The sequence below is a fragment of the Gavialis gangeticus genome, unplaced genomic scaffold (assembly GCF_001723915.1).
Source record: "Gavialis gangeticus isolate Ggan-Ray unplaced genomic scaffold, GavGan_comp1, whole genome shotgun sequence".
Classification (NCBI taxonomy): domain Eukaryota; kingdom Metazoa; phylum Chordata; order Crocodylia; family Gavialidae; genus Gavialis; species Gavialis gangeticus.
This window is the reverse complement of record NW_017728993.1, coordinates 66,163,866-66,180,541: the sequence shown is the minus strand read 5'-3', so window position 1 is coordinate 66,180,541 and position 16,676 is coordinate 66,163,866. Positions and strand designations below refer to the sequence as shown.

At 45.1% G+C, this 16,676-nt stretch overlaps 1 protein-coding gene across 2 annotated transcripts in view; it reads left to right on the top strand.

Annotated features, from left to right (window-relative positions):
• The window catches only part of RXRG (retinoid X receptor gamma), a 90,148-nt gene extending 74,044 nt beyond the window's left edge, over positions 1–16,104 (top strand). For both annotated transcript variants that reach the window (XM_019501889.1, XM_019501890.1), the window contains 6 exons: positions 2,880–3,040; positions 7,212–7,341; positions 9,571–9,703; positions 10,720–10,811; positions 13,163–13,268; positions 15,629–16,104. In XM_019501889.1, the coding sequence (XP_019357434.1) occupies positions 2,880–3,040; positions 7,212–7,341; positions 9,571–9,703; positions 10,720–10,811; positions 13,163–13,268; positions 15,629–15,776 (770 nt within the window). In that variant the 3' untranslated portion in view covers positions 15,777–16,104. The remainder of the gene's footprint in view (positions 1–2,879; positions 3,041–7,211; positions 7,342–9,570; positions 9,704–10,719; positions 10,812–13,162; positions 13,269–15,628) is intronic.
• Positions 16,105–16,676: the final 572 nt, after the last annotated feature.

The window sequence follows — 16,676 nt, the reverse complement described above, 5'->3', positions numbered from 1 at the left end:
CAGGAAAAGACTTCTAAAATTATCACTAAAATATATATCAACACTTAAATTATATATATTCTGGTATTCAAATTATATATATATATATGCTGCTAAAAAAATTAGTGTCATCTTCCCCCTCCCATTCTTCCCCCATTTCTTCCTCTTTTGCCACATTAAAAAAATAATTACAGGGGTTTTTTCACTGTTTTGTCACTTTTTTTCCACTCTAAATTTTCAAAAGTTTGACTTTAGGAAAGTTACAGAGTAGCAAAATCAGTGTCCCATTCATCCTGTTTCTGCTTTGTAAATTTCCCAAAGCTGTGGAAGTTTTGAAACCTTACCAGGGTGGGGAGGGGGGAGGAGGCAAGTTTTGCCTAGTTTCCACCCAGAATCATCTCTCACTTTGGACTGACTTGGAACACAGCCGTGGAACTACTCCATGTTCCCATTGGACTTACTTCAGAGGTCCAGCAGGTTCAGGGTTTCATTGCTGATGTTGAACTGGCTGTAACTAACAGTAGGCATGGCCCAAAATAAAATAAAATAAAAAGCTAACCCTGGCATTTTTTCAAGACTCAGTCATGATACTTTGGTTCTATAAAGTTTTCATTCCCCTTCTACTCGTCTCTCAAAGGTACTTTTACTCCCCATCACTGTTTCAGCAACGTAGACTCCAATGTGTAGTCCTTTTGAAACATGTGAGTGCTAGCGTCCCACTATGCTAATTGACACAGTGGTAAATAGGTGACTTGCCCAAGGTCATTCCTGAAGTCGTTGGCAGAACAGAGAATTGGACCCGTGTGTTTTAAATCCTAAGCAAAGATGATGGGACAATTTCTTATGCTTGTGCCTGACCAGTGTATTTCATCTGCAGAAGTGTTCTTCCACAGTAGAACAGTATATCCACATGTTTGGTAGCTGTCAGCTTGAACAGGATACAGACTTTCATAATGGGAGGGGGGCAGACTGGTGAACAAAGCAGGCCATTATGTTTATGAACCATCTTCTTCTTAAGCCTTTGCTTTCTCCATTCCAGTTACTACTTGCTGGTCTCTTTCTGAGTACTTGCGGTCCCTGGAGCACAAGTTGAGAATCCGTGGTAATACAGTATGTCTGTGAGATGGTGTAACAGTCGAGAAATAAACTTCTTCAGATGCCGCTAGGTGACATTTTCTCTTAGCAGAGACTCTCTGTTAGTCGTGGATCTTGGATCTGAAGCTGAACACCTTCACATCGCAGGGATGGCCAGACCCAGGGTTCGTTTTGACACCCCAGAGACAGCTTTTCAGTTCTGGGGACTTAATTTAAGCACACTACTACTTGCTAGCTGGGAGGACAGTGTAAATTGCGAGGTGAAACAGTGATGGGTGTTGAGATGGTCCTGAGGGAAAGGATGGTTTGAGGCAATCTAAATCCATAGAAAAAGAGATGAGCAAGTTGAATTTGTACTGGTACCAGTAACAGCAAAGGTAAGTGAAAACTGCTGCATTGCACTACAACAAACTGGTACAGCTACCTAGGCAAACTTCCTCATTGAATCCTTGACATTTGGAAATGTGTCATCTTCTATTTTCTTCTGCTTTTGCTTGATTGGGGGTTGCAGGCCAGTGCGCTCGCACTGCCAGGCAAGAATACCAGCATGCCTCTTAAAATGATGGCTCATATTTCACTTTCCTAGGTTGATTTCTTTTTTCTTTTTCTTTTTTCCAAGGGGTCATGACCATGTAATGTTCTAGGGAACAGAGATGCCCCAAAAATTCCATCATTTTTTGGAACTCTTCCCTCTCCTCGCTTGCATAAACAGAATTAAGCAAAAATCAACATCTCTGAGTGTTCAGATAAAAATTAAATTTTAATTTTAATCCAAATCACACTTGGATTAAAAATTGGCAAAACCAAAACCCAGAGTGATCTGGGTTTGGCAAACTAAGGGCATGGACATAAGATCACATACTGTTATATCATTTACATTGTGGGGGTTGGTCCCTCAATGTAAATTACACTCTGGCCAGTGTATAGACATACAGACATGAAGCTCATTCTTGGGTAGCAGACTATAATATAGGCTACTAGTTCTGTGTCTTGCCTCCAGGTAACAAGAGACCACATAACAACCTGTTTGCCTTGAGCGAAAGGAAACTCTGGAGTAAGATGACTGATGGCTAAAAATAATTCTTCATCAAATTGTGTAAAGTTACCTCCGTTTTAGGGAGCTACAGCATGTTTACTACATTTTTGTGGTGTTATAATGGTGACTACATCAGTATAAACATGTTTTCTGTTCAGGCCCTCAAACCACACCTGTTTTTTTTCACCCAGTCATAACGAGGCAGCTGGGTACCTGGGGCAGCTGTAATACATGGAGGCAGAGACAGGATCTGGCTGCTCTTCTGCTTCCAGTGTAGATGTGCAGCTGTGGCAGCAGCAGCTTCTATTTTTCTACCCCCCACTGAGTTAGTACCTGGAGCATCTGCCCTGATTACCCTGCTTTATTATGCTACTCCTTTTTCCCACCAAAAGGGCCTAATTCCTTTCTGCCTTGCCATACCCAAAGCCATTTTAAATCGGTGCATGCCCCAGGTGTCAGAATGGTACCATTGTGCACTCATCTTTGCATTGGTATACATGTGCACAAAGTACAGAGCTGTGATGAATTAAGCCAATAATGTTTGCTGCTGAATTACCAGGTCAACAGTGGCCAGCATCTGTTGCCCACCTTTTTATATTCCTATCCTTACCATCAGCCATGCTCTGAACAGTGGGCAGGGTTTTCTGTGCTCTGATCAGAGAGAAGCAGGGATAAGTCTGTCCTTCATGTGCAATGAGCTCGAAAGATGGGGAAGCAGTCTGGTGCCAGCATCCTACATGGTACAGAGGCATGTTCTCCTGTCTTCCAGCTGTGCAAGAGGAGCGGCAGAGAAGCCGAGAGAGGAGCGAGAACGAGGCTGAGTCCACGAGCAGTAGTAATGAGGACATGCCCGTGGAAAGGATTTTAGAAGCTGAATTAGCTGTTGAACCAAAGACTGAATCATACAGTGACATGAATGCTGAGAACTCGGTAAGCAGCAGCATAGAATTAGTGTCTGCATGCTGGGTAGTTTTACAGAACCCACTAACAGAGATGAGCATGTCCCACTGTGCATTTAAAATCAGTAGTATGGAACATAAATTCATAGACATTAGGGCTGGAAGGGACCCTGCAAGATCATCAGGTCCAGCTCCCTGCCCAAGAGGTAGGAAGTCACTGGGCTCAAATGATCCCAGCAAGAAAGGCATCCAAATGTTTATTGAAAGTGTCCAGAGTAGGCACTTGCATCACTTCTGGGGGGAGTCTATTCCAGGCCCTGGGGACTTGGACAGTAAAGAAGTTTTTCCCTATGTCCAGTCTAAAACGGTCTTTCAGGAGCTTGTGACCATTGGGCCTTGTCTTCCCTTGGGGTGCTCTGGTGAACAGATGTTCTTCCAGTTCCTGATGCACATCCCATATGTACTTATAAGCTGCCACCACCCCTGGGCCTACACTTTTCCAGGCTGAAGAGTCCCATGCTCTTAGCCTCTCCTCATAAGGCCTGCTCTCTTGTCCTCTGATCATATGTGGCTCTCCTCTGGACCCTCTTAAGTTTCTCCACATCCTTTCTGAATTGCGGAGCCCAGAATTGGATACGGTATTGCAGCTGCGGCCTCACCAAGGCCGAGTAAAGTGGGAGGATGACTTCCTGGGTCTTGCTTCAGATGCATCAGTAGATGCAAGCCAGAGTTATATTTGCTTTGCCTGATGCAGTATTGCATTGGTGGCTCATGTTCATCTTGTGATCAGTCGATGACCCCCCCAAGTCTCTTTCAGTCATGGTGCTAGCTACTGTAGCACTGCTGAGCCTATAAATGTGATTTGTGGGTTGTTTCTCCTGAGATGAAACACCTTGCAACCTCCGTGTTGAACACCATCAGGTTTTGATCCATCTACCTTGCAAGCCTGTTGAAGTCAGCCTGAATCACCAGCCTGTCCTCTAGGGTGACCACACTTCCCCATAATTTGGTGTTGTCAGTGAACGCAGTCAGTCCACTTCTGACACCAGAGTCTGGATCATTTATAAATGGATTGAAGAGTACAGGTCTGAGAATGGAGCCCTGGGGGACACCAGTTGTCACCTTGCGCCATGTTGATTGAGTTTCATCGACTGTCGCTCTCTGGGTCCATCCATGGAGCCAGTTCCCCAGCCATTGGACCATTAGGTTGTTGAGGCCTCAGTTCTCCAACTTTACCATGAGGACATCATGGGACACCAGATCAAAGGCTTTCTTGAAGTCCAAATATATTGGATCAACGTCTTCTCCTTTGTCCAGGTGATGCATCGCCTGGTCATAGAAGGAAATGAGATTGGTCAGGCAAGGCCTACCCGCAACAAAGCCGTGTTGGCTGTCTCTCAGAGCGTTGCCTTCTGTTAACCTGTTGTTAATTGTTTCCTTGATTATTTTTTCCAAGATCTTTCCAGAGATTGAGGTCAAACTGCTGGGCCTGTAATTCCCTGGATCTTCCTTCCACCCTTTCTTGAAAATAGGCATCGCATTGTCCCTCTTCCAATCTTCAGGTACCTCGTCCAAGCACCATGAGTTCTCGAATAACCTTGCCATTGGCCACGCCATGATGTCAGTCGGTTCCTTTAGCACTCTTAGCTGCATTCCATCTGGGCCAGCTGATTTGTGGGTGCCCAGCCTCTCAAGGTGCTGCCTCACAAGATCCACGCCAATGATAGCTGTATGTTCGCCCTGTTCCTGGTGATCCTGCATCCCATCAGGCAGGGGGATCCCCTTGGGCTGGTGGAAGACTGATGCAAAATAATTGTTAAGGAGATTTGTTTTTTCCTGGGTGTTGATGATGAGCTGCCCTGTTTGGTTTAGTCAGGGTCCAGTGTTGCCCTTGTCTTTTCCCCAACTTCCCACATATCTGTAGAAGGACTTCTTATTGTCCTTGATTTGTGTAGCCAGTTTGAGCTCAGTTTCAGCCTTGACTTTCCTAGTTCACTCCCTACAGGTGTGAGCCAGTGCTGAATACTCTTCCTTGGTGGTGTTTCCCATCTTCCATCCTTTATAAGCTTCTCTCTTTAGACACAGGAGGTCCATGAGTTCCCTAGTGAGCCAAGGGGATTGTCCAGCCCTTTTGCTGCTTTTTCTATGGGCTGGAATGGACTTCCCATGTGCTTCAAGGATCACATCCTTGAGGAGCAACCATGCTCATGGACTCCCCTCCCTGTCAGATCATGGCCTCTCAGGGCCTTGACTACTGGCCTCTGGAGCTTGTGAAAGTTGGCTTTCCTAAAATTGAGGACTTCTGCATTGCTGATTGACTTGCCAGCTTTGTGGTGGATAAAGAAAGTGATCAACTCATGGCCACTGTTTCCCAGCTTCCCTTCAATTCTCAGGTCGCTCACTAAATTGTCTCCTTTGACCAGTACCAGGTCCAGGAGTGCCTTGCATCTTGTCAGCTTGTAGACTCCTTGAGACAAATAGAGCTCATCAATGCATGTGAGGAAGCATTGCCACCAATCTGGATTTGGCTGAGTGCTCTTTCCATGAGATGTCAGGGTAGTTGAATTTGGTCCTGACAACCATGCACCAAAAGCATACAGCCTGAGTCAGTTCCATAGCGACTTCGTGGTCAAGTTCTTACTTCTAATTAGGAGGTCTGTTGTAGACTCGTACCACTTGTATCCCCTTCACTATGTTCCCCCTATATTCTTACCCAGAGGGTCTCAAGTCACCCTCCTTGGTTGCCAATCTCCACCTGTAGTGAAGTGTACTGCTCCTTCACATAGAAAGCTACGCCCCCGCCCTTTCTTCCAGCATGATCTCTCCTGTACAAGGTATAGCGATCTACACCTGTGGTCCAGTTTTAGATGAAATCCCACCAGGTTTCTGTTTATCCCTATGAGATGGTAGTCATTTCTGTTTAGCAGAAGGGCCAGTTCTTCCTGTTTTGTTGCCCAGGCTCCTGGCATTTGTGTATAGACAAGTGAGCCTGCCATCAGAGGCCCTAGTCTTCCCTGCACTCCTAGAAGAGCCCTGTTCCTGGATTAGGGTAGGAGTGAGTTCCCTTGTGCAGCCTGACCTGATTTTGTGGTTGATGGTTGGTGGGCTTGCACTAGTGGTTGTCTGCCCATCACCTGGCAAACTAAGTTTAAAGCCCAGTCAACTGTTATTTTTCCATTAAGGAACCAACTCTAGGGAGAAGAAAGGGAAACCAGTCAGTGGCAGCCCACAATCAAAACAAAGTAATTGCTAATTAATCCTGGAAATCTCAGCAGAGGATGGAGAAGGAGTTTCTAACCTCTAGTGAGCTGTTATGGTTGTCAGGGTGTTTAGTAGGACTGGCCGTTTATCAGATTTTTTTTTTTCCAGTGATATTTTGCATTGAAAGTCCAAAGGCTAATTTGAACACTTTTTTAAAAAAACACCTTTTTGACCAGCTGGCTTGTAAAAATAACACTAAGAATAGTGTGAATTATTTTCCTGTTTTCTGACACCACCTCTGCTGTTTTAATTGGTAGATGACCTTTCTGAAGTCTAGCTACAGCTCTAGAGTCTTCTGCTAGTGTGTGCACGGCAGAGCTTGGAGCCCAGGGTCCCATTACTTCAGCATCCGTGAGGGTGTATGAGATGATGTTGGAGAGCTCTGAATTTATTGCCTGATTTTTCCTGAGTAGGAACAAAACTGCCATAGCTTTATGACGTGACCACTGCAGTAGGAATTGGACAGAGACTTTGAATCATTTGACCGAGGACATTGAACAAACAGGAACAAGTTGCCATTGACTGTAATAGGAATACAGGACTGAAAGGGGCCTCTTCAGTCATCTTGTCCAGTCCCCTGCATTCATAGGGTGTTTACTTAAGGATTTCCCAAAATTACTGCACGTGGCTACAAGGTACAGAACCAGAAACACCATGCAACATACCGTAGATAAAAGCAGGGAAAATGAGGACTGGGTACATAAAAAATTGTCTAGATTTGAACCTGCAGAAGTGCATTCCAGAAGAATGAAAGGGAACTGTATGGCTTCAAATATAGTGCAATTCTTTAAAACGGTAGATTTAATATTATATACTATCACCTGGTGGGATATTCATCTTCAGGGAGGAAGATAATTGTTGCTGGTTCTTACTGGGCTGAAATTCTCAATGGCATGTTCTCTCTTTTCCTCCCTTCCTGTCTTACGCTATTCCTCCTTTAGACGAATGACCCTGTCACTAACATATGTCATGCAGCTGACAAGCAGCTCTTCACACTAGTTGAATGGGCCAAGCGAATCCCCCACTTCTCAAACCTAATGCTGGAAGACCAAGTGATTCTTCTTCGTGCAGGTAAAATTTTTGGCGCTCTGCCTGCCTGAATGCTATTGTGATCTTAATCATGGATTATCCCTTCTTTGCTGCTTATTGACATGGAGATGGTGTCAACTGATTTATTGGGAGCCAGGGGTGCTCTAATGTGTTATTTCTAAAACCTGTAGCATGGCATCCACATGTCACAGCACAGTTACTGTGGTGTCATTTTGTCCCAGAAGATTAAGCTATTATGGCTATGTTAACAAGCCCAAAATACAACAGGGGCTAAGTGCATGATGAGCCAAGCTTGCAGCTTAACAGACTAGTGAAAACTGAGCTTAGGCTTGTAGTCTACTGCCTCTTCTGGGGGTTACTGATGCAGGCTTTGTGAGCACTTATGAGGTATTCAAGGTAAATACAAAAGACCTAGGTCAAAGCCCATTAGAATGGGAGTACTGCTGTCCCGTGCTGCTACTTGATAGGCCTGCACGAAGTGGCTAGTATTCGCTTCAGACTCAGATTCCGTTGATTCAGGGGACAGGGATTCAATTCGGTGATTCGAATCACTGTCCCAATTCAATTCAGCTGAATCTCCAAATCAGCCAGGCCAGCCCATCCCCTGCCCCTCTTCCAGCCCGGCAATGGCTGCCCCACCCACCCTGGCTCTTGTTTAAAAAAAAAAGCCCCTACTCAGTGGGTGCACCTGAGAAACCCCCTGGATGGCTCCTGCTGGCAAGTAGCGATCTCTGCTGCCCTGTATTATGCGCAGGGCCTTTCCACAGCCCCCCTGAAGCCCTGAGGCCACTGCAGGAGCAGTGAGGCCTGGGGCTTTTCTTGTTTTGTTGTTTGTTTTTTGTTTGTTTTTTGTTTTTTCTTAAAAGGCCGGAGCTGGTCCAGGCAGGGCACCTGTGGGGAGGCTGGGGAAGTGAGGGGTGGGGTCAGGGGCTCATGCAGAGCCCCCCATGCAGTGGGGGGCAGCAGGGATCCCCCCCCCCCCAGCAGCACCCAGGGAGCACCAGGGCCTTTTTTTTTTTTTTTTTTTTTTTTTGTTAAAGTCCCAAGCTGGGGCTGGCAGGGGCAGGGATCGGGGGGGGGGCTGGCAGGGGACTTTGTGAGCCTGTCAAGGTCGGCTTCAATTGCCAGCCTATCATCTAGTGTGGCTACACTTCCTTGTAATTCGGTGCTGTTGGTGAACTTAGCCAGTCCCTTCTGACACCATAATCCAGATAGTTTAATGTATTTATAAAGAGTAGTGGTCCAAGTACAGAGCCCTGTGGGGTGCCACTTGTCACCATGCTCCATGTTGATATGGTTCCATCAACCATCACTCTCAGGGTCTGACCACAGAGCCAGTTCCCTAGCCATCAGACCATAAGGTTGTTGAGGCCACAGTTCCCCAGTTCTCCCATGAGGATATCATGGGAGACAAGGCCAAAGGCTTTTTTGAAGTCTACATATATGATATCAACCCCTTTTCCTTTGTCTGGGTGATGCATCATCTGGTCATAGAATGAAATGAGATTGGTCAGGGAGGACCTACCTGCAACAAAGCCATGTTGGCTCTCTCTCAGAATGTTTCCTTCCATTAGCCTGTTGTTAGTTTTTTTTGGTCCTTCTGCTGTTAGAAAAAAAATGCTTCCAGGCAAAGGGTACACTAAAATACTAGGGGCACATTTTTAAGAAAAAAGCAATTTTTTTTAGGGCTTAAGTTCCCAGGTGTGATCCTATTCTACCCTCCTCCAGTCCCTGTAAAACTCTTAACACAAGGCAGGTAGGTCTTCCTGTTTACTGCTTTTTATGACTTAGTCTTTGAGCCAGGAAGATGATGCATGACAAAAGTAGGCATATTAATTGTGTTTCAGGTATTTGGGCAGAATAGAATAGGATCCCACTTGGGCACTTGATCAGTCCTACAGGATCTGAACCCATGAATGTGTTGAAACCAATAGGGTTGTTTACACCTATGTTTCAAGTTCTGCACCTCTGGGGAGAAACCATTCACCTTCCTTTTGTGTGAAGTGGTTTCAGGGTGTAAATTTGATTGCCTGAAGTAAGCTCAGGTTACTCTCTCCTGTCCACTGGCCTAGGAGATGCTGCTGCTCTACCCCTCTCCTAAGCTCAGTGACAAGGGAGGACAGAAAAACCATCTTATCCACCCCTGCCAATTTCTCCTTGGCACCCTCCTGTAAAGGGACAGGAGGGTATGTTTCAGGGAGAGAAACTAGTATAATGTGCTCTCATGTCTTCTGCTCCTTATTCTTGCAGGCTGGAATGAGCTGCTGATTGCATCTTTTTCTCATCGCTCTGTGTCTGTGCAAGATGGCATCCTGCTCGCCACAGGCTTGCATGTACACCGCAGCAGTGCACACAGCGCTGGCGTGGGCTCTATTTTTGACAGGTATCTTGCCCATCACTTCACCCCCAACCACTACAAGGCCACTCTGAGGCAACTGGCATGCAACTAAACCAAACGCTTGCTTTATCTTCACCCTACATGCCATTCACAGAGCTCTGTCTCCACCTAGACAGCTGGCAGCCCACTATACGGCAGCAGGAAGCGCTGCAGAAGAGAGCTGTTGGGTTGCTCCCAAGAATGGACAGCCCATATTGAGAGGGGACTAAGAGTATGTCTATACCATGTTCCCAATACATCCCAGCAAGAACACCCCACCTTCCTACTCCTGCTTGCACATACCGAACATGTTTGGCACATACCAAATATAAATACAAAGAGGAAGACCCTGCAAGATTTGAACTTGTGGCAGGATTTTTCTGATGAGCTGCATGCACCACAGAGAGACTTGAATTTCTATGCTGAATTATAGCAGGGACAGGTTACAAACCAGAAATCCTTTTTATGTTGAAACTTGGCTTCAATTCATATAATAAAGTGTAATTTATAGCCTAAACGGGCTTTGCCACCTTCACCGTGTGATGGTAGTAGCTCTGTAGGTTAGGAGAAAGGAGCCAAGGCTTCCACAGTTTAGATACCTCAGGTTATGCATCTAAGTCATCTTTAGGTACCCAAATAAATGGCCAGAGTTTTAGAAGGAAAGATTATATTTGGAAGACAAGAAAAGGGAAGCTCCCAAAATACCTCATCCCAATCCCTCCCCATATTTGGCCACCATTGTGGTCAAGATGGAGCACTGCATGCTGGGACTTGTCCCCTCCATGGGCTCCCTTGTTACTAACATTGCAGCTGATGGCAACTCCCTTCCTATAACAGTGCACCTGCCTAGTGCAGTTATTTGAATCAGCACAGAATCAATCACCCAGGAGACATGCAAGCGTGTAGCCAGTACTGCTCAGCAGTTTGCCTTCCTGGAGTTCTGTATTGGTGCATTTAACACTAGATGCAGACCTTGCCATTCATACACGCTGACAGATTTTGTTTGTGTCTCCTCCATGCAGAGTTCTGACAGAGCTAGTATCTAAGATGAAAGACATGCAGATGGATAAGTCTGAGCTAGGGTGCCTGCGAGCCATCGTCCTGTTTAATCCAGGTGAGCTTTGGTGTCACCAGACACCCAAAGGACCTGCTGCGTGACACACTTGGAGGATTCTCTTATTGGCTTTCAATGACATCCCAAGAGATTCCTTTTGGATAGTCATACATCTCCTTACCCATCTGATGATGTGTCTGTGAATGTATCAAGGGAAGGGAGGGGTGTAGTAGACAGGTTACAGTATTTTGTTCCTGCTCCAAAGGAGTGAATTCAAGCCTTGCTCCAGACTTGTGCTGAACAGAAGTGGGGTGGTGGGAGTTCTTGTTCTCTCTTTGGTCTAGGAGCCAGCACCAAGCCTCAGGCCCTCCAACCCAAATAAGCTAGAGGGGAAGAACATAGAGCTAGTATATCTGCCCTTTTCACTTCTCCAGTGTTATGATGGGTTAGGGAAGCATGTTGTCATGGCATGGCAACTCTTACCACAGGTGGCAACTCATGACAGGGGAGGGATTGGGAGTGTGGGGCATGACACCATAAATGTGTGATAAATTGCTGTGACGTTTGTTGCAAAGGCTCATTTCCTGATGCTGTCTACAACCAGTGCTACTGTTTCTGAACATTATTCCCTTGGATTGCCATAGGGAATGGGTCAAGCATTTGAATATTCCTTATCTCTGGGTCCTATGCCATTTTTGATGACTGACTGTATCTGACCAACAATTTTAAGCACTTTGCAAAAGCAGCCAATCCAAGAACTACAATTTTTTCAATGATTTATTGTAAGGAATCCACCTAATCGCTTATTGCCAATTCCCTGTGTAGTGCTGCCAGTTTGGATATTTTGTTTGGACATTTTTAAGTGAACCTTTTTCATTTATTTTTTTCATTTCAAAACTTTGGGGTTTTTTTTACTTGTGATCACAGAGGTCTGGATTCTGGAGGTCCCTTCCAGTTCTATATCCCTAAAGTACTTCACTTTAATTTAAAATGTAAAAAGAAACCAAATTAAATGTTTAATTCTAAACTACATGTTGGTTGCTGGGGTTTTTAAGTTTGTTTGTTTTCTTCTTTTGAAACGACTGAACTAAATGGAAAACTCCCTCAACTCATTGAAATTTCTGCAGAAAATGAACTAGAATCATAGGGAAATAAGACTGGAAGGGAACTCACAAGCTCATCTAGTCCAGCCCCTTGTTCAAGGCGGAATCATCCCTGATTAGACAATCCTAGCCAAGTGTCTCAGGCTAACTGCTCCCTGGGAGCATGAAAAGGCACTGGTGTGAAACTTGGTTATGTTCTTCAAAGTGGATGTCTACCTCTTTGCCTCCCAAGCCGTGCTCTGAAAGAGGGCCTTTCCTGGATGGTGCAACTATCATCCCCAGCTGCAGAAGAGTAGGTTGGTTTCCATGCCATCATACTGTGGGTTTGGTAGGTGGCACTTCATCCTTTCTTTCAGTCTTATTTATAAGACAATATATTGACCTTAAGTAATGCTCTTAGTCTGTTTTCCCTGCAGAGCCTTTCATTCCCCTGGATTGTAAAGTCAGTGGCTCAGTTCTGTCCCTTTCCATACACTGTACAGTTGCATGGAGAGGGACAGAACTGAGCCACTGACTTTACAATCCACTGGGATGAAAGGCTCTGGAGGGAAAACCGACTCGGAGTATTACCCGAGGTCATCCAGCAGGCCAATGGCAGAGCCGAATATAGAACCTATGTCTCTGGATGCTTTAGCCACTAGCCTGTATCACTCCTCCCTGGCCGACTCAGAAGCCTGTGATTTGAAGTGGCATAGAGCCAGCTCCCGTATTCTGCCCATGGATTCTTCCCTACTAGAATAGTGCCATAGTAGCTGTGGATGCAATCCCATCAGTGTTTAAAGTTCAGAGCGATCCAATCTTACAGCAAGTATTGCTTTTTAGGAGGGAGTTGTAGATGCAATCCCCAGACAAGTAAACTTTTTTTTTATAAGATTGATCCTGTGGGGAATATGCAGCATGCACTCGTACTGTGTTAAACAGTACGTTAAAGGACAAGTACATACGTTGTGAAGTCGGACACTCCCAAGTGAGAAAAAGCCAGGTACAGTTGTGATTCTGTTGCCTTGTGTGCTTATACTGGGCAGTGAATGAGGCAGAGATCCTATGTGATCATAAATTAAGGGCAGATTTATAATCCACAAGGACCCCAACAAAAACCAGGATCACATTGCTTATGTGTATGCACAACCAGGGTCCCTGTCATCTTTGGAAATGCTAGGTGAAACAGAGTCACTGTTAAGAAAGTTGGCAATGGGAGAGAACTCCCACACTTTTTGAAAATATGGTTCTTTTTGCTCAGCTCGTAACCAAATGAAATATTAACCTTCAGTTCTGCAGTGATTTCCTTTTTGCTTCTCCCTTCTCCAGATGCCAAGGGCTTGTCCAGTCCCTCTGAAGTGGAATCGCTAAGAGAAAAGGTCTATGCCACGCTGGAAGCATATACAAAGCAGAAGTACCCTGAACAACCTGGCAGGTGAATACAAATTAGCCCTGTGCCACTTTTCTGTCTATAGGAGATGCAGGTGGGAACCTCCTGGTAGGTACAGATTGTTCAAATTGTCAGTGATCACAGGTACTAAGTGCATCCTTGCTCCTGCTACATCATGAAGGGGGGTGCTATACAGAGTTGGTTGGAATTTTTTATTTCTTCTGATGAAAAATGTTGATGGAAAACTTTTTCCATCAATTTTCAGTGGGAAGGGCTTGGGCTCTTCTTAACAACAGCAAAAAATTCAAGCCCAAACCTGCTGAAGATTGTGGGGGAAATCCATTTTGGTGAACTTTTTTTCCTTTATGGGCTCTTCAGTTAATAACGTAAATTTTCAGAGATGATGAGGGAGTTCCCACAAAGCAAGCCAACAAACCAACCCTTCAGTTTGTCCACATCCTAATTTTGTGTGTTGGGGTGGGGGGGGAGAAGTTTCAGCAAGAGACTTTCCACCAGCCTTAGGTCCACATGCTTCTTATAGGCAGTGACCTCAACAGTGAATCAATGCAGGAGGCTTCACCTCTTTACCTGCCCTGAGAGGCTGTGATGCTATTGGCTATCTGCGGGAAACAGAGATCCATTTCATAGACATTACATAGACATTAGGAAGGGACCTTGGAAGATTGAGTCCAGTCCCATGTCTTGGCACAGTTTAAACAAGCCAAAAGTCTGGCTCAGACCTCTCTAGATGAAACATGGCACTTATGAGTCTGACTCCCATTGTGTTACCCACATCCTCTTGTGCCTCTCTGAAAGATTTATAATTAGGGGTTTAAGTGGCACTTGTAATTAAAATATGAGTGGTGGCTTCATGTTTCCATTAGCGTAAAAAAATAGCAGCATACCAACAGAGATGGACAGCATTCAGCAAAATGGGTGCAGCTCTCTATTTATGAGATTTGATTCACCACTCCCTGCATCTGGTTTCATCATTCAGACCTGGACAAAGGGGGCATAAAATGTTATCATGTGTGGATCTGATGCAAAGTCCATTGCTGTGAAGGCAAACTTTGATTGACTTCACTGAGCTTGGATCAAGCCTCAGATCAGGTAGGTGTAAATGGCTACACAAGACTAGGGAGACCACAATCCCAGGCCCAGCAGAGCGCACTGAACATCATGTCTATTCTAACTCTGGTTTGCAAAGTCCTCTCTTTCCAGTAATTTCTTGCTCTCATGCAAGCAGCAACTGAAGCCTGTTGCAGTGAAGTCTAGTACTGCTGAAGCTTTTTCCTGTGCTGTCCAACACTGCACTCTGCTGGCTGATTGAGAGAAATGGCAGAATATGAGAGTATCCACATGCTGTTTTAAGACTCCTTTAAGAAACAAGGTGCTGGCACCTGGCAGTGCTGTTGCTATTTTTGGCCACAAAGTCAATGCTGCAAACAAGAAATGTGCATTTGGGGGGAGTATGGGGGAGATCAGAGGTCAGTTAGTAGCAAATGTGGCCACATATGGTCCATAAAACAGAGGAAAATGGATAGTAAAAATATTGCTAATGGGCGACAAAGCTTCTCTAGGGGCCATCAATTTTTAAGCAGATTTTAAGAAAGATTTCAATGGCACGTTATAGCTCCTAGGTTATTAGTTCAAGCCCTGGTCAAGGATGGAAGTCAAATGGTTGTTACCAGATAGCCTGAAAAGGACAGATGAAATATTTCTCCAAAATATGCACTTTGTTCCTGTGTTTGTGTGTGTTAAATCTGGAAAGAAAGTGGATCCACCTTCCAGGCATCATGAGGGAACCTGATCAAGCCCTTGAATTTTCCTGGAAGGTCCCAGTTAGAGAGGGCTCTTATACAAGACAGACAAGTGTTTTGGTACCATGAGTTTCTGACCCCTTGAAATATAAGCAAATGTCTCTGGAAAAGGAATATGCAGCTTGAAGCATCAGCACTGCGACACTGGGGTGTTTGGCTGGGGGACGGTCTCCCAAGGGAAGCCTTGTGTCCCCCTTTCAAATTAAAACTAAGTGGAGCAAAACACTAACTGGAGCATGTAAAGGGGCTGGAGGACAGACTTGCAGCATCAGGGAATGGCAGTGTGCATGTGTGGGAAGAGGCAGGGCAGTTCATTAGAGACTGCCTGGTGTGAGCACTTGCTTGCAACACGAGCACCATCTGGGCTATGTTCCTGGTTCCAGCACTAACTTTCTGGTGACCTTGGCTGAGTTGCTTCATCTCTCTGGTTCCTCATTTCCATTTAAACTGTAAGATATTCAAAGTAAGCTGTGTTTTTTCACTGATTATGTCTGGGACACTGGGGCCCTGAGCCAGGTTAGGCACTGCTGAAAATCAAATAATAATGACCTCTGACTTCTGTTGTTCTATGGCACATTTTTCCAGGTTTGCCAAACTCCTCCTCAGACTGCCAGCACTGAGATCTATCGGGCTGAAATGCCTCGAGCATCTCTTCTTCTTCAAGTTGATCGGGGACACGCCTATTGACACCTTTCTCATGGAGATGCTGGAGACCCCACTCCAGATCACCTGATCCTTGTTGCTGGGAAAGAGATGGTACAGACCAGCTTAGGATATAATGGACCCTGTCTGCTCCTGCACAGCCTTCTTTCCCTTTCCCCATACTATGACAGCTCATAATACAGAGAGAGAGGCTTTCTGATTCTTCAGATCTTTTTAGGTGGGAATTTTTGTACACAGGTCAAGTGATGCATCTAACCATTCCCTTGCCAGCTGTAGGATCTCTTCAGAACACTAACAAGCCATTTCCCCCTGTACATATATCATCAGTTTAAATTATTTTTTCACTTTCAAAAATAAAAAGGAACAAAATAAAATAATATATAAGACATCAGCACTAACCTGAGACTGGGGCTTATTATTGTGTTGCATGATGGTCTGTTCTGCAGCGTTCTGGACAAAGATGGGAGAGACAGTCTACTGAGAGTCGAAGACGATCATTTCAGATTACACGCAACTCAGTTTATTTGAAAATTGTTAGCAGCATGTTCCTGGGGACAGAACAATGGGGTAGCGCTCAGGACACCTGGGCTCTTTTCCTGCCTCTGCCACTGACTTCTGTAACATTGGGCATGTTATTTCCCCTCTGTGCCTCTGCTTCTCTTCCCAGCACCTATGCCCCTCTAAATTGTGAGCTATTTGAGGAAGGCAATATCCTTTACTAGAGTTCAGTGCTGATCAGAGTAAGGTGCAGATTGGGACTTGGAGGTCCTACTGTAACACACAACATATCTTCTGTGGTCCTTAACAATAGTAGGTCTTCCTTGGGGTGGTCTTAGCAGATAGGTATCCATACCACAAACATTCCCCCCTCTGCTTTCTCTAACAGAACTTCCAACTATTCTACTACAGTATCACTTAGAGACACCAACTGAGATCAGGGCTTTAAATGGCTGGATAGTGAGAGGCTCAG